At 39.0% G+C, this 16,437-nt stretch overlaps 1 protein-coding gene across 2 annotated transcripts in view; it reads left to right on the plus strand.

The window, feature by feature from the left end:
* The window catches only part of ush2a (Usher syndrome 2A (autosomal recessive, mild)), a 440,168-nt gene that overhangs the window by 187,354 nt on the left and 236,377 nt on the right, over positions 1–16,437 (plus strand). For both annotated transcript variants that reach the window (XM_049464244.1, XM_022672674.2), the window contains exons 36-37: positions 6,762–6,913; positions 8,826–8,988. In XM_049464244.1, the coding sequence (XP_049320201.1) occupies positions 6,762–6,913; positions 8,826–8,988 (315 nt within the window). The remainder of the gene's footprint in view (positions 1–6,761; positions 6,914–8,825; positions 8,989–16,437) is intronic.

The raw sequence follows: 16,437 nt of genomic DNA on the forward strand, positions 1-16,437 counted from the left end.
TGAACTGAAAAACCCTTAGCAGGGTAAGCCAGGGCAATATTAGTTAGTGATTTGTCCCACGTAGCTTGTTTTAACACAGTAAATGAACAGACTACAGTCCTATATATTCAACTCTGAACAGCAGAGGAGTTAGTGCTTTGGTTAGCCGCTAATGCTAATGCTAATGCTGCTCCAGCCAGCAATGCTATCCTGGGTTAGCAGCGGACTACAGGCTGATAATACTGACATCTGAACAGCAAAAGAGCTAGCACTTAGCGCAGTTAGCAGCTAACGCTAATACTGCTGGAAAACTAAACTGAATTTACTGTATAACTCTGGCCACAGCAGAGTGGCTTTACTGCTCCTTATAGCTTGACTGAATAAACTTCATACGTAAGGTGCACCGGATTAAAAGGCCCACTGATGATTTTTGATAAAAATAAAGATTTTTAAGTGTGTGTTATAGTTATGGTTTATCAGCTAGAAGATGAAGAATATTTAACTCCTTCAGGTTCAGCATCACTGAAACACTCAATTATGCTCAATTATTTGCACTACCACAGTCTGTTCTTACTCATGCACATACTGAGACATCCCAGAATACTCCAGTTAAGAGTTTACATTCACTAATCTGATTACTGAGCTCAAATCCAGCTCTCTTCATCAGATCTAAGAAATCAGTCTAAGTGGATGCTGTTCACAGGACTGCTTACTTGTATGATCAGATAACTGCATTAATCTGATTATGAGAAGCTTTTTCTACAAGAAATAAAATACCAGAATCTACTATTTGCATGAATCTATATAATAAACGTTTGGCCTGTCTTTGAGGACAGCAGATACTCAACCCTGTGTTTACACAGATCATTTTCCTGACTGCAGAGTTAAACCAAGAACAGCTGCATTAATGATTGAACACAGAAAGAATGACTTACCAAAGGTTTACAGAGCAGCAGTGCATTCTGGGTTAAGAACAGTCACCCAACCCCAGCGGTCTGAGAGACCATATGAGATTATTTGTGTATTCAGAATATAAGCAATCAACATATTGCATTTCCGAGTGGCTGAGGGAGAATAGGAATATGCGGCTCATATTTCCCTCTGATTAGAGAAAATATCTCCTGTGGTTTCTGTGTTAATATTAGCTTGAGGTTAACGGGCGAACGATTTCCACTGACGAATGTAATGCATTCTTTTATTTATACAAATAAACAATTTAGCACAGTTAGACACTGCCACACTCGAGCTCCTGTGTTTGCATTTTATGGCCCCATTAATGCCAAACTGACATTCAACTGCATGTCTATTAAATACAACTTAACCCTGGGTTGAATGTAAATGATGCAAAATAGAAAATCTAACTCTACACAAAACCCTAACCTTAACCATTAATCAACCCTATAATCTAACCCTACACCTATCCCTAACCTTAACCATTAATCAACCCTAAAATCTAACCCTACACCTAACCCTAACCTTAACCCTTAATCAACCATAAAATCTAACCCTACACCTAACCCTAACCTTAACCATTAATCAACCCTAAAATCTAACTCTACACCTAACCCTAACCTTAACCATTAATCAACCCTAAAATCTAACCCTACACCTAACCCTAACCTTAACCCTTAATCAACCATAAAATCTAACCCTACACCTAACCCTAACCTTAACCATTAATCAATCCTAAAATCTAACCCTACACCTAACCCTAACCTTAACCATTAATCAACCCTAAAATCTAACCCTACACCTAACCCTAACCTTAACCATGAATCAACCCTAAAATCTAACCCTACACCTAACCCTAACCTTAACCATTAATCAACCCTAAAATCTAACCCTACACCTAACCCTAACCTTAACCATTAATCAACCCTAAAATCTAACCCTACACCTAACCCTAACCTTAACCATTAATCAACCTAAAATCTAACCCTACACCTAACCTTAACCATTAATCAACCCTAAAATCTAACCCTACACCTAACCCTACACCTTAACCATTAATCAACCCTAAAATCTAACCCTACACCTAACCCTAACTTTAACCATGAATCAGCCCTAAAATCTAACCCTACACCTAACCCTAACCTTAACCATTAATCAACTCTAAAATCTAACTCTACACCTAACGCTAACCTTAACCATTAATCAACCCTAAAATCTAACCCTACACCTAACCCTAACCTTAACCATTAATCAACCCTAAAATCTAACCCTACACCTAACCCTAACCTTAACCATTAATCAACCCTAAAATCTAACCCTACACCTAACCCTAACCTTAACCATTAATCAACCCTAAAATCTAACCCTACACCTAACCCTAACCTTAACCATTAATCAACCTAAAATCTAACCCTACACCTAACCTTAACCATTAATCAACCCTAAAATCTAACCCTACACCTAACCCTAACCTTAACCATTAATCAACCCTAAAATCTAACCCTACACCTAACCCTAACCTTAACCATTAATCAACCCTAAAATCTAACTCTACACCTAACCCTAACCTTAACCATTAATCAACCCTAAAATCTAACCCTACACCTAACCCTAACCTTAACCATTAATCAACCCTAAAATCTAACCCTACACCTAACCCTAACCTTAACCATTAATCAACCCTAAAATCTAACCCTACACCTAACCCTAACCTTAACCATTAATCAACCCTAAAATCTAACCCTACACCTAACCCTAACCTTAACCATTAATCAACCTAAAATCTAACCCTACACCTAACCTTAACCATTAATCAACCCTAAAATCTAACCCTACACCTAACCCTAACCTTAATCATTAATCAACCCTAAAATCTAACCCTACACCTAACCCTAACCTTAACCATTAATCAACCCTAAAATCTAACTCTACACCTAACCCTAACCTTAACCATTAATCAACCCTAAAATCTAACCCTACACCTAACCCTAACCTTAACCATTAATAAACCCTAAAATCTAACCCTACACCTAACCCTAACCTTAACCATTAATCAACCCTAAAATCTACCCCAACCCCAACCCCAGCCTTAAATCAACCCATTGGAATCTGATTTTATGTATGTGGATGGATTTCCTGGTACAGTACGTATAGCTGTATTTTGACCTGGTCCTGCTGTCCCTCTTTAGCCCCTCTCAGCTGACCCCGAGCCCCTCTAACGGGGCGTTTGCAGTGAGCCGTTGTAAAGGAGGCAGCAACACTAAATGGCTCTCTGTCCATGTTTTACAGCCCTCTCTCTCTAATGGCTGCCTTTAACAGAGCTTTAAACAAAACGGCGTGTTTACACCAGGACATGGGGGTGATCAGGAAAGCAGGCAGATTTCAGATACGAGCTCTGAATACGCCTCTATAAATACAACAGATTTTTCCTCCCAATTTGCAATATAATTGTTTAAATTCTTTGACAATTGGCGTGTATCATATTGTACACAATAAAATAATAATAATAATAATAATAATAAATATAATTATAATTATAAATTATAAATTATATAATTATAAATAGCCCAAAGCAAAGCTAAGCCCTATTCAGACCAAGGTAACACTTTATAATACTCTTCCATAGTTAATAGGTAACTAAGCAGTAACTAAGCAGTATATAGTTTCTATTAACTACCAGGGAGTACTGAATAATTACTCAGTAGATAGTACTGAACTAATGATTATAGTAGTTCACTATTAACTCCACAATAATTACTGAGACGTACATATCTCCCAGAGAACTACTTACTAATTATGTCTCCTTTATAATAACTATTCATTAATTACTGCTCAAATCAACATTAATTACTGAAAACCCTTACATCCCACCTGGGGAACTATAGATCTAAATCAGTCTACACAAACAATTGTGGTGATATTAAAGGCATATTTGAGTGACACCATTTGTAGTAGTAGTGACATTAATTACCTTATTATCATCATTATATTCCAAATATTAGCAACATATAGTAAAATACTACAGTGTGTCGTAATCTGCTTAAACCCCATTTTTAAAAGAAAAAAAAACATAATATTATTACATAGTAGACATTATTTATGTTCTCCAGAAGACTCTAAGACTGACTGTACTCAATTTTGTTTTAATGGTCACTGCTTTAATTTTCAGCACAAACCTTATAAACATTCATCTTTAGCCTTGCAGTCTCACAGACTTTTAGTGCCCATTATTGGGGTAATTACGGTAATTCCACAGCGCCGGACCGCTAGCCTCTATCAGTGTGTTTATCTGCTGCTGCAGGTTATTCTATCAGTGGTGATATTAAAGTCAGTGACACCACTTATCATATATTAACCTTACTTACCTTAGTATGCTCAATATCTTCTAAATGTTAGACACACTGAAATGTGCAATAGTCTGCTTAACCCCCCTTTTTGTAATGTTCTGTCAGTGTGTTACAGGTGTTTATTCTAAACCTGTGCTCTTCTTCAGTCCTCCTGGAGATGTGCTCAGTAGAAGTGATGGCTCACATACAGCTTTACTCTAGGCTGTGTCCTTCATCCTTATTCTGGGGGAAATCATGTTTAAATGAATAAATATTTGTGTTAGATAACGAACTAGGCATCCCTGTGTTCTTCATAGATAATTAATAAGGGGTCCCTGTCTTCTTTTTTCGGGAGTTAACAGCAGCACATGGTAACCCATTACTAATGACTGAGGAGTTACTGTGTTCTTCTTTAGGAGTTACTGTAGATCATACCACAGTATTATAAAGTGAGAAACATGTTAACTAATTACTAATTACTGAGGAGTTACTGCAGATCATGTCACAGTATTATAAAGTGAGAAACATGGTAACTAATTACTAATTACTGAGGAGTTACTGTGTTCTTCTTTAGGAGTTACTGCAAATCATACCACAGTATTATAAAGGGAAATATACATTAATAATAATAATAATAATAATAATAATAATAATAATAATAATAACACACATTTAACCTAGCTAACTAACACACACACATTTAACCTAGCTAACTAACAAACACACATTTAAACTAGCTAACAATAGTAACCTAGCTAACACACACACATTTCCTCTAGCTAACTTAGCTTGCTGACTAACACACATTTAACCTAGCTAACTAACACACACATAAAAGTTAACTTTTCTAGCAAACGAACACACATAACCTAGCTAACTAACACACATTTAAACTTGCTAACTAACACACACATAACCTAGTTAACTTAGCCAGTTAACTAACACACACATAACCTAGTTAACTTAGCTGGCTAACGCTAACTACACACACAACTTAGCTAACCTAGCTAACACACATCCTAAAGCTGGTTAACAACCCACAAAGAATCCTCCTCTGATCCGGGGGTAAAATAAGCTGGAAAAGATCTCAATGTCTTGATTACTAGTTTATTTTCAATCAAATGCAGAAATATGAAAGCAGCAGAGTCTCTCTTAATCCTCTTCCAGCAGCAGCAGCAGCAGCAGCGCACAGCAGAGAATTTACACGAAGGACCTGGAGAGCTGCGTCCGCTGTGAAATTACCGTAATTACCCTAATAATGCGCAGTAAAATAAATCTCTGTGAGACTGCAAACGCTGAAGATACACTTTTATAAGGCTGATACCTCATATTGAAGCAATGATTGTTACATTATTACAGTCTTACAGTCATTCTTAGAGTCTTAGATGCCTTCTGGAGAACTTTCATCAATGTCTTCTATGCAATAATAATTACGTTATAGCGTTGTTTTTTTCTTTCAAAAATGATGGTTAAGCAGAGTAATACACACTGTAGTATTTTACTATATGTTGCTAATATTTGGAAGGAACTGAGGATAATAAGGTAATTAAGGTTACCACTACTTCATTCAAATATGCCTTGAATTAATATGCATTTAACTCAAATATGCCTGATTTAGATATATAGTTCCCCAGGTGGGATGTAAGGGTTTTCAGTAATTAATGTTGATTTGAGCAGTAATTAATGAATAGTTATTATAAAGGAGACATAATTAGTAAGTAGTTCTCTGGGAGATATGTAAGTCTCAGTAATTATTGTGGAGTTAATAGTGAACTACTATAATCATTAGTTCAGTACTATCTACTGAGTAATTATTCAGTACTCCCTGGTAGTTAATAGAAAATATTAAGGTGTTAATGCAGCACTATTAATTAGTTACTGCTTAGTTCCTGCTTAGTTACCTATTAACTATGGAACAGTATTATAAAGTGTTACCCAGACCAACAAACAGCCAATTTAGACCAAGTCTGAGATCAATCTATACCAAGCCCAAAGCCAAGCCTAAAGCTAAGCCCAGTCTAGACCAACGAAAAGCCAATTCAGACCAAGCCTAAAGTCAGTCCAAGCCAAGCTCAAAGTCAAGTCAACCCCAATCCATATTCAAGCCAGGCCTAAAGCCAAGTCCAAACCAACGAAAAGCCAATCCAGACCAAGCCTAAAGTCAATCCAAGCCAAGCCCAATCCAGACCAAGCCTAAAGTCAATCCAAGCCAATCCCAATCCAGACCAAAGCTAAGCCCAGTCTAGACCAAGCATAAGCCAAGCCCACTCTAGACCAAGCCTAAAGCCAAGCCCAGACCAGACCAGACCAAGCCCAAAGCCAATCTAGACATGAGCTAAGCCCAATTCAGACCATGCCCAAAGCCCAATTTAGACCAACCAAACGCTCCAAGCCCAAATTCAGATACTACTTTCATTACTTTACTCATCTGTTTAATTGATGCCACACAGTGATCATATTTGCCTCTCTCTCTCTAAACTGGACTGTTCCTTTTCTCCCCCTCAGGCATAATCAGCAGCTACGGCCTCTGGATGAACGGCGCGTTGGTCCAGAACTCCTCTTCCACCAGCTTTGGGGTTAGCGGCCTGTCTCCCTGGAGTCTACACAGCTTCCGTGTGCAGGCGTGCACGGCTCAGGGCTGTGCTCTCGGGCCTTTGGTAAGAACCCGTCCCATTTACATTATGTTAATGCCCCCCCTCCTCCTCCCCCAAAGGTGTCAGATGGCAGCTCGACATCATAAAGGTGATCGATTCCCTCTGTTCAATAAAGCACCTTCTGCTCGCGCTTGACATTTGGTATAAATGCCACTCTGGGCTGGTTACTGCTTTGATGGGCCAGATTTGGGCATTTTTCCAATATGTGTGCAATATTTAGTCAAATGGCCAGTTCTGCCAACGCTGCAAAAACTCTGAGTGGGCCAAAGGGAACGAAGGGAATGGGCGTATCGTCAAGCGGAGAAATAGCCATGCTCTAAGTGGCCATGGGGCAGGAGGAAAGGCGATGTTCTGTAAAGGTGAGTTAATATGATCCGATTTAGATATATAAATGCTTTACTCTCTCAGAAAAGATGAGTCAATATATGGCACCTATTTTATGTAATGGCTATTTTATATTTTTGAGTCTGCTCTGATCTTCATGGTGTCATCATTTCAAAATCCAGTACTAAGTTGATACTTGTGGAAATTATCTTAAATCCTATTTTATTATGTGAGTTTTTTTATGTAATTTCTTTATAGATACATTTGTCTGAGAGATTTCCTTGAGAGATGTATTACTACTGGTATTAGTTTGTTAATCTCCAAACCAACATTGTGCCTCCTTCCCATTACCAATTCTCGGTTGATACTAGTGACAGAATAGATGAAACCATGCATTGATGTAATTTATGACAGAATTGTCAAAGTTAAAGTTTTGCTTACACCACTCTCCACTCTAACATACGGGACATCAATCAATCAACCTTTATTTTAACTCGGATGTACATTGAGGGCAGCCCATATTTTCAGTGTAGCCGAGCATTTACAGAAACAGGGATTGACATGACAGAGAAAATAAAAGCTAAATTTAATTATTGTAAAATAGCAGTAAATAAAATATAACAATAGATTAAAAAAGTAGAATAAAAATAAAATAGAAAAAAAATACAATTAATGATTATAATTAAGTATGGTTTAGTTGACAAAAAATTAAGATAAAAAGAAAGTAAGACTTAAAATGAGCTAAAACTAACTTGTACATAATACAATAAAAATTCTAATAAATAAATAAATTAACAAAAAAAGCAATAATAATAATAAAAAGAATAGTAATAACAATAAAAGAAAATCAAAATAAAAAAGCAATAATACAAAACTCTTAAAAATAATAAAAATAATAATATAATAACTATAAGAATAACAATAAAAAATAAAATAAAATAAAATAAAATAAAAAAAAGGAAATAAGTGTTAGGTTAGGGCAAGGAGGAGACATGGAGGTGGACCCAAATGCGAGTAGATTTATTGACTAATAAACAAACGAGGAACTAAACAAACAAACATATGAAAACAATGAAACACTCAAACCTGACTGACATAAAAAAAGCACAACCACAGACGAGTGAGACAGGAAAGAAGCAAACTATTTATACACACAGAAGGGAGCAGGAAACAGGAAACACCTGAAGACAGGTAATGAGGGGGCGGAGCTTCAAATGAACAAAGAAAGAGCACATAGACAGAGAGACAGACAGGGAACGGGGCAAGGAAATGACAGTAAGAACATGATCCGATTTGCCTCTCTGGTGTAACTTTGATCTAAATGGCTGTTCAGATGCAGTTTAACCTGATATATTACCCAGATAATTACTACATCTTAAAACTGATGCAATATCTACTGCTATACACTAGTCCAGAAAACCTATTTCCAGCCTGTTCTTCCAAACTAAAACCGAACCGAAAACACCTTTAAATAAAAAGGTTCTTCCTGATGATTTAAACGTGATCATCTTTTAGATAACCATTTGAAACACTTTAATTTTACAGAGTGAATTGTGTTACATTAATTGTGTTTCTTTCCTTTCTCTCTCAGACGGAGGTCCGCACATTAGAGATGCCTCCAGTTGGCAGCGTGCCCCTGGAGGTGCTGAACGAGACCCCTCGGTCAGTGAGAATGAAGTGGGATTCCCCCGCCAAACCCAACGGCAACCTTACTTACTCTGCCCTTTTCACCGGAGCCTTCTACCAGCCGTCAGGTAAAGCGCACCCAACCGCTTTCACAGATCTTTCCCCCTCCGCCATCTCTCTGCCTGTGAGTAAATGTGACTCGGCCGCGCCCCCTCTCTCGCCTCTGATCACCCATATTGACTCCAGCCATTTTCCCTATGATTGTTTACACACAGTATGCAAAAAGGGCAGTGAACCCTAGCGTGGCGCTGCCGTGCAGTAATGGGCGTAAATGAATTGTTGTCGGCCTCTATTTGGCTTGCGCCGGCTGCCGGGCGGCGCGACGAGGCCAGAGGGCGGCGGGGAGATGAAGGCGGCCGCCCCGCGCCCCCGCTCCTCGTCCTCGGCGGGATGAGAGTGGACAGGTTTGTTAAAAAGAGTGTAATAGCGCATTCAGAAGAAATCAACCCCGCCACTCACCTCCGCCAGCCCTGACCGAGCTCTTTTATAGCTGCCTGGAGATAAATGCCCGCGCTGGTGTGTGTGCGTGTGTGTGTGTGCAGAGGGGGATGCAAGGAAGACATGCACACAACAGAGATACACACAGCCACACAGACACATGCATTCATATACACTCCAGAGAAATACAGAGAAATATATATATATATATGTAAATATTATATAGCTCTGGAAAAATTAAGAAACCACTTCAGTTTCTGAATCTTTTTCTCTGATTTTGATATTTATAGGTATATGTTTGCGTAAAATGAACATTTTTGTTTTATCCTATAAAATAACATTTCTCACAAATTCCAAATAAAAATATTGTCATTTAGAGCATTTATTTGCAGAAAATAAAAAAGCTTTCAGACCTCAAATAATGCAAATAAAACAAGTTCATATTCATAAAGTTTTAAGAGTTCAGAAATCAATATTGGTGGAAGAACCCTGGTTTTTAATCACAGTTTTCATGAATCTTGGCATCATGTTCTCCTCCACCAGTCTTACACACTGCTTTTGGATAACTTTATGCCTGCACTCCTGGTGCAAAAAATCAAGTAGTTTTGCTTAGTTTGATGGCTTGTGATCATCCATCTTTCTCTTGATTATATTCCAGAGGTTTTCAATTTGGTAAAATCAAAGAAAATTCTAAAAAGTCTCTACATTTTTTTAGAGCTGTATATTGTAATAAGTAAAGCAGCTTGAAATGCATTTGTCTAAGCAATGTATTGGAAAGACTACAAACTGACATAGCACAAGTCATGGAACAAGCAATAGTATTGTGTCCCATGACTTTTGCCATGTTCTATTAAAGGTAAAGAGAACACTGCAATTCTTTCTGCTGTTCACACAATGTTTTTAATCCTGACAGTTTGCACTGTGTACATTAGTGGTGGGCGATATGGCTCTAAAATAATATCACAATATTTCATGGTATTTTTGCGATATCGATACTCTTGGCGATATGACAAAACACTGATTTATTTATTTATTCAAGAATACACTACAGCACAATACTAGTAATGCACTCCAATATATCTCCATATATCCAGTACTGCAGTTAAATTAATGATACTGTACAGATATAATCTGTCTCTAGTAGATATATAATGGGAAATGAGAACAGTGTGCATTTTTCTTTTGCTAAAAACAGCAAAACAGTCGTTCCCTGATATGTTAATTAGGGGTGGGTGATATGGCACGATATTTCAGGGTTTAATATTGTTCACAATATTTAGAAATGTTGGCGATATATGGCGTACGATATGATATGGCACACTCCTAGTGTACATGAAGTTTCAGCTTCATCCCTGTCATAAATATTAAATTATTTATTTATTCATTTATTTTTTCCTTTGAAGCTGCAACTACAATGTGTTTGGCCAGTTTATTAGAAACACCTTTCAGCTGTGCCACAAGCCTTCTAAAATGATGTGAACAGAGATATCAGTTCTGTTGCCTCACAGTCCCTCCACTGAAACCCTCAACTCTGTTCTTGGTGTTACTGTTAGTGCTGATAGGCTGGGAGTGAGGCCTCAGACACGGCTGTGTGAAGGTTGTGGCTGTGGCTGGTCCTCTTCGCCACTGAAGCTGGCGCTGGTGTGGGTGCCCGTCCCTCCTCCTCCCTCCCCTTGTGTTCCTGGTCCGCCTCCAGCTCAGTTCAGATGAAAGGACTGACCCACACCTCTCTGTGTCAGCACTTTCCTTTTGACTGCCAGACCAATAGAATAGATTGTCTCTCTCCATTAATCAACAGTTCATCTGCACAGCTGACCAATTGTACACATTTAATCCTGCAGTGTCGCCCTCTGTGTGTGTGTGTGTGTGTGCCTGTGTGTATGTGTGTGTGTGTGCCTGATCACCTCACAAGAATAAATTGGAATTTCTTTTCTGCAGTGCATATTTGTTTATCATCAGCAAATTATGGCCTATAATGTGCTTGTTTGTGGAAAATTCAGAAATTGAGGTTGCTTTGTTGACGGCCGCTTTACTATGTCAGCGTCTAATTAAGCTGAGCTTGCCTGATCTATAATATTTGGACCAGATCGCTTACAAAGCAATCAGTCAGCCCCTTTGATGGACGTAGTTTGTGTTATAGCCGCATACATAAACAAAATTTAAACGCTGTAGGTTTGCTAACTTGGTCGTTTTTCACTCAAATTAAATTTCCCAGCATTTGACAGTACTTTCATGCGTATGGGTTATTTATTTGAGTGGTTAATGTTGCTGATTGTGTGTATATGAATATAGTATATGAATATAGCGGTTACCTGTTTTGTTGTCTATGCAGAAGGCCTAGGTATTAAAAGGCCTATGTGCTATATTACTGATGTTCAGAATTGGAGTCCATATAGTGTATCAGTATCTTTAAATGTCTTTTAATGAACATACTTTTGAAAAATGTCAAAGCCACTTGTCACCAATTGCTGTTTTAATACATTAATACTAAGTGAAATGGTGCACTTAAATACAAACATTATAAATAATTTGAAACATAGTTACCTATAAACATAGATACCTATAAATAGCAAAATCAGAGAAACTGATTCAGGAACTAAAGTGTTCTCTGCATATATAGCTGTAAAAAAACATATAAGTTGTTTTATATAAGCTTATGATTGCCATTGTATATGCTATATAAAGAATTATAAATACAGGATTAATGAAAAGTGTTACCAAAATATTTTGCCAAAAAACAATTGCATTATATCATTAAAAAATGTTGCATTTTGTGCTAGTTTTAGGCATTACAGCATACAGTAATAAATATTTATTACACTGTAGAATAGCTGCTGTTCTTTTAAGTTTTTTTTTTTTATTATTTGATGGTTAGAAACTAAATCATACTGTGTGTTTAGTAATTATTCCTATAATATTAACTCCATGTGTCTCCTCTCTCCTGCTGTCCTGCGTGTTTGCAGCACTCCGGTATTGAAGTGGGCGCTGTAGCCTCTATATATGGGTGTAGCAGTGCTGTAATAAGTATCTGTCGGTGTGCTCGTCTCTCAGGTCTGTTTGAAGCAGGTTCTCCCGGCCCGTCCGGCGCGCGCCCACCGCCGAGTGGACTTAAAAGTAGCTTTTGCGACAAGTACGACGAGCAGCTTACAGACTCAAGATTGTAATCTGGAAACGCGAGCCGTTGGAAGTGACCTCTCTCAAAGCCTGCTCCCTCTCTCAAACCCCCCACCCCCCCGCTCTCATAGTGCAGCAAGGGCTTTGAAGTATTCTTCTGAGCCAAGAAGCTGAGATTATGATGTGCGGAGGGGTGGGGACTGGTGGGGTTTGATTTGAGAGTGCACATGGTAAAGAAAGGCAGAGAGAGAGAGAGAGAAAGAGAGAGACAGCAACAGCTCCTTTTATCCTGGAATGGCTCTTTCCTATTCTTATTTATTTATTTTTTTTTGCTGGGCTTTTTCTTTCCTATTTTACTGATGTTATGTCCAGGTAGTTTTATTCAGGAAATAAAATGGTAAGTTGTGGCTATGAAGCGATGCATATGGTTAGCAACAGTACTCAAATAGGCTATAGAATTCAATCAAAAAGTATTGGAATTTCACACATTTTGGGCCCATTAATACCAAATAGCCCCTATTTCACTGTCTCAAACTATTCCACCTCTATCCCCTACGTACCTCCCTACCTACCTCCCTTTAAATCAACTGACCTACCTACCGACAAATCTCTCTTCCTACTTACCTGCCTACCTCCACCCCAAACTGCCTATCCATCAACAAACTGACCTACCTACATCCCTGCATACCAACTGACATGCAAACTGACCTACCTACCTCCCTACCTACCTGTCCTAACTATTCTTTACCTCCCTACCTACCTCCCTTTAAATTAACAGACCGACCTACCTACCTACCTCTCTTTCTACCTACCTACCTCCAAACTGCCTAACCACCAACTGACCGACCTACCTAACAACTGACATACCTACCAACTGACCTACCTACCTGCCTACTAACCGGTCCTAACTTTTATCTTTACCTACCTACCTACCTTCAAATCAACTGACGTACCTACCTACCTACCTAACTCTCTTCCTACCTACCTCCATACCAAACTGCCTAACCACCAACCGACCTACCTACCTACCTACCAACTTACATATCTACCTACCTCTTTTCCTAACTACCTCCATCCCAAACTGCCAAACCACCAACCAACTGACCTACCTACTGTGGTAGGCCCCTGGGGTTAGGGGCGTGACCACTGTGACCCGGAAGGAGGAAGCTCACAGAGAACACAGACACGGGGAGTAAATGAACTCAAACGTACCTTTATTTTAAATGCCCTCCACCACACCCAAAAACAACTCAAAACATAATGCTAGCCCAGTGGGGCTCTATAGTTCAGTAGTTTCTTTAGTTTCTTTAGTTTCTTTTGTTTTAGCGTCCGCGCGGCCTCAGCCCTCAGCTCCCCAGTCAAAGTCCTTCCAAATGATGACGGAGGCTGAGTATATATGCCTGTCTCAACTGGCGGCTCAATCAGCCCTCATGCGGGCCAGCTGAGACAGGCATGGCTTTGCGCTCTGGCGTGGGGCGGACCCACAACTCCCCCGCCTCCTCACGCCACACTACCTACCAACTTACATATCTACTTACCTCTCTTCCTAACTACCACAATCCCAAACTGCCTAACCACCAACCAACTGACCTACCTACCTACCAACTGACCTATCTACCTATCAACTGACATACCTACCTCTCTTCCTAACTACCTCCATCCCAAACTGCCTAACCACCAACCAACTGACCTACCTACCTACCAACTCTTCCTACCTACCAACCTACCTACCTACCTCCATCCCAAACTGCATTAACCACCAACCAACTGACCTACCTACCAACTGACATACTCCTCCATTCCTCCCCTTTATTACAGATTCCATTCTGTCCAATAGACTTAATTGCAATTTTTCTGCAATTTTTCTACACGTCTGATTTTCTTCTTCCAAAATTTGCCTAAAATTGTTTAGAATGTAAAATTGTGAACTTGGTATTCTGGATCGAGCTGAATTGTGGAAGTAAGTGTATCACTACATCACCTTATGTTGGTTTATGTGCATTAGTGGCTGGACCTGGGTTTGATGCTTATGTGGGGTCAAGCCATCTAGCCAAGACACACACACGATCCATGGGGAAGCGAAGGCAGAAGTTTACTGATCTCTCCCAGTGGATTGCTGGAGAATTTATTGGCCGGTGGCCGGCAGTCACAGATTAAGGGAAACGTCGATCAGTAATGACCCCTTCTACATGTTAGTATTGCCGTAAAGCCAGCCTTTTATGTCGGGGATATCGGAGCGGGAGCTATTACACATGACAGGGGTGAGCGAGGGACTGCGGACCAAGGCTAGCATTATTAAATATTGACTAGTGTCGTGATTTATGTAGAGCTGGAGGGGGGGAAGTGACTTTTTAACTGTGATATATTCTTTAGTCGCCAAACCCTTTCATTTATCTTTTTACCAGAAATAAAGCTGGAGTTAGCTGTGCATTTTTTACTCTGCCTCTATAGAAAGAGGAGAAAGGAATATAAACATGGCTTTAAAAGTAGAGATGAATTTTGGTGATGTTGGCAGTTTATTCTCCACAATCTATAAGTGAAATAGGTAAACGGTTGTATAGAAATATAGGGAGTTAAGACTGAGGGCAATTTTTAAGAACAGAGTTTAAGGATACAAATTATCATTTGGGCAAAAAATAGCTCTTCGTTGTGCAGAAAATTTAAGTTTTGACTAATGCATTATGCACACAGAAAGTAAAATAAGACAATATTGCAAATATATAAATAATATTGGATATGTATAACAGTGTGAAGTATAAATGTAAGTAAATGTAAAATGTACACAGGTACATTTTAGGCCAGCCAATAAGAACAAAGCCTCAAGTGACATACATAATGTATGTCACTTATTTTAACAGTCTGTTTAGTTTTAAAGCAATACAAAGTATGGAATTAAAAAAAATGCACATTTTCCAGTAATGCTAAAAGCAGTAGTTGTACAAGAGACAAATTAATATATTAATCCTTAAGCACTTTTGCTCTGCCTATTCCTTTTATTGAAGTTATAAGGGGTGTTTCACCCTGGTTGCTTTTAAGTGAGATACAATATAAGCCAGCCAGTGAGAGCAAAGCTTCTTTTATGTATTTGATGTTTTTAAGAAATACAGTTTTTTTTATTTTATTTAGAGTTAAGAAAATGCTCATGTATAAATGAGTCGTAGCTTGAATTTTTGATTTACAAGCATAAAGGCTCTGAGGAAAAGGCAAATATGCCAAATGGAAGATATGGCCCTTTAAACATATTGTTGTTTAGTGAAAGGGGCGGTCCTATTCATGGGGCTAAGAGTTTGATCACAACACTGGAGGAGTGATAGCATGTGGATGTGCTTTTAGTCACCGGGGCACTTCATGTCTATTGATTTCTTTATAGTACCGCCACATTTCAGAGCCTTCAGATGGGTGAGGGCTAGAGGTTATGGACTCAGAACACGTGCACGCACACACACACACCCACACACCCACACACACTTTCTCTCCCAGCATCTGGTCCAGAAGGGAGGTGAGAACTCGGAGGAAATTAATTCGCTTTTAATTTGCGAGCAGGGCTGTATATCCTGCGGTCGATTGCATTACAGTAAGTGGTGGTGGCTGGGGACTGAGAGGCCGGACTCTTGACCCGGTGGTTAATGTGCCTGAATGCATGTGTCTGAGTGAAGACATTACGTGTGTATGTATGTATGTATGTATGTTGTCTAGGGCCCTTTTTTCAGTGTGTGATTTTGTGTGTTTTTTTGCGGCCTCGTGTTTTTGCCTGACGTCATTTTCTGCTGGCCAAGTTGCATTAAAACTACCCCTAGTTTTAAAGGGTCACCCCTCTCCTCAGGACTGATGCTGCTTTCTATTTAAGATTAAATTTCAGATTTTTTTAGTTCAGTGTAGGTAATTTTAACTGTAACTCTCCTATAGTTCAGATTTCCTTCTTGGACGGTTGAGAGAGCTCAGAATCCAAGATGGCTGCACTGCAC

The sequence above is a fragment of the Astyanax mexicanus genome, chromosome 14 (assembly GCF_023375975.1).
Source record: "Astyanax mexicanus isolate ESR-SI-001 chromosome 14, AstMex3_surface, whole genome shotgun sequence".
NCBI classification, from domain to species: Eukaryota; Metazoa; Chordata; class Actinopteri; order Characiformes; family Acestrorhamphidae; genus Astyanax; species Astyanax mexicanus.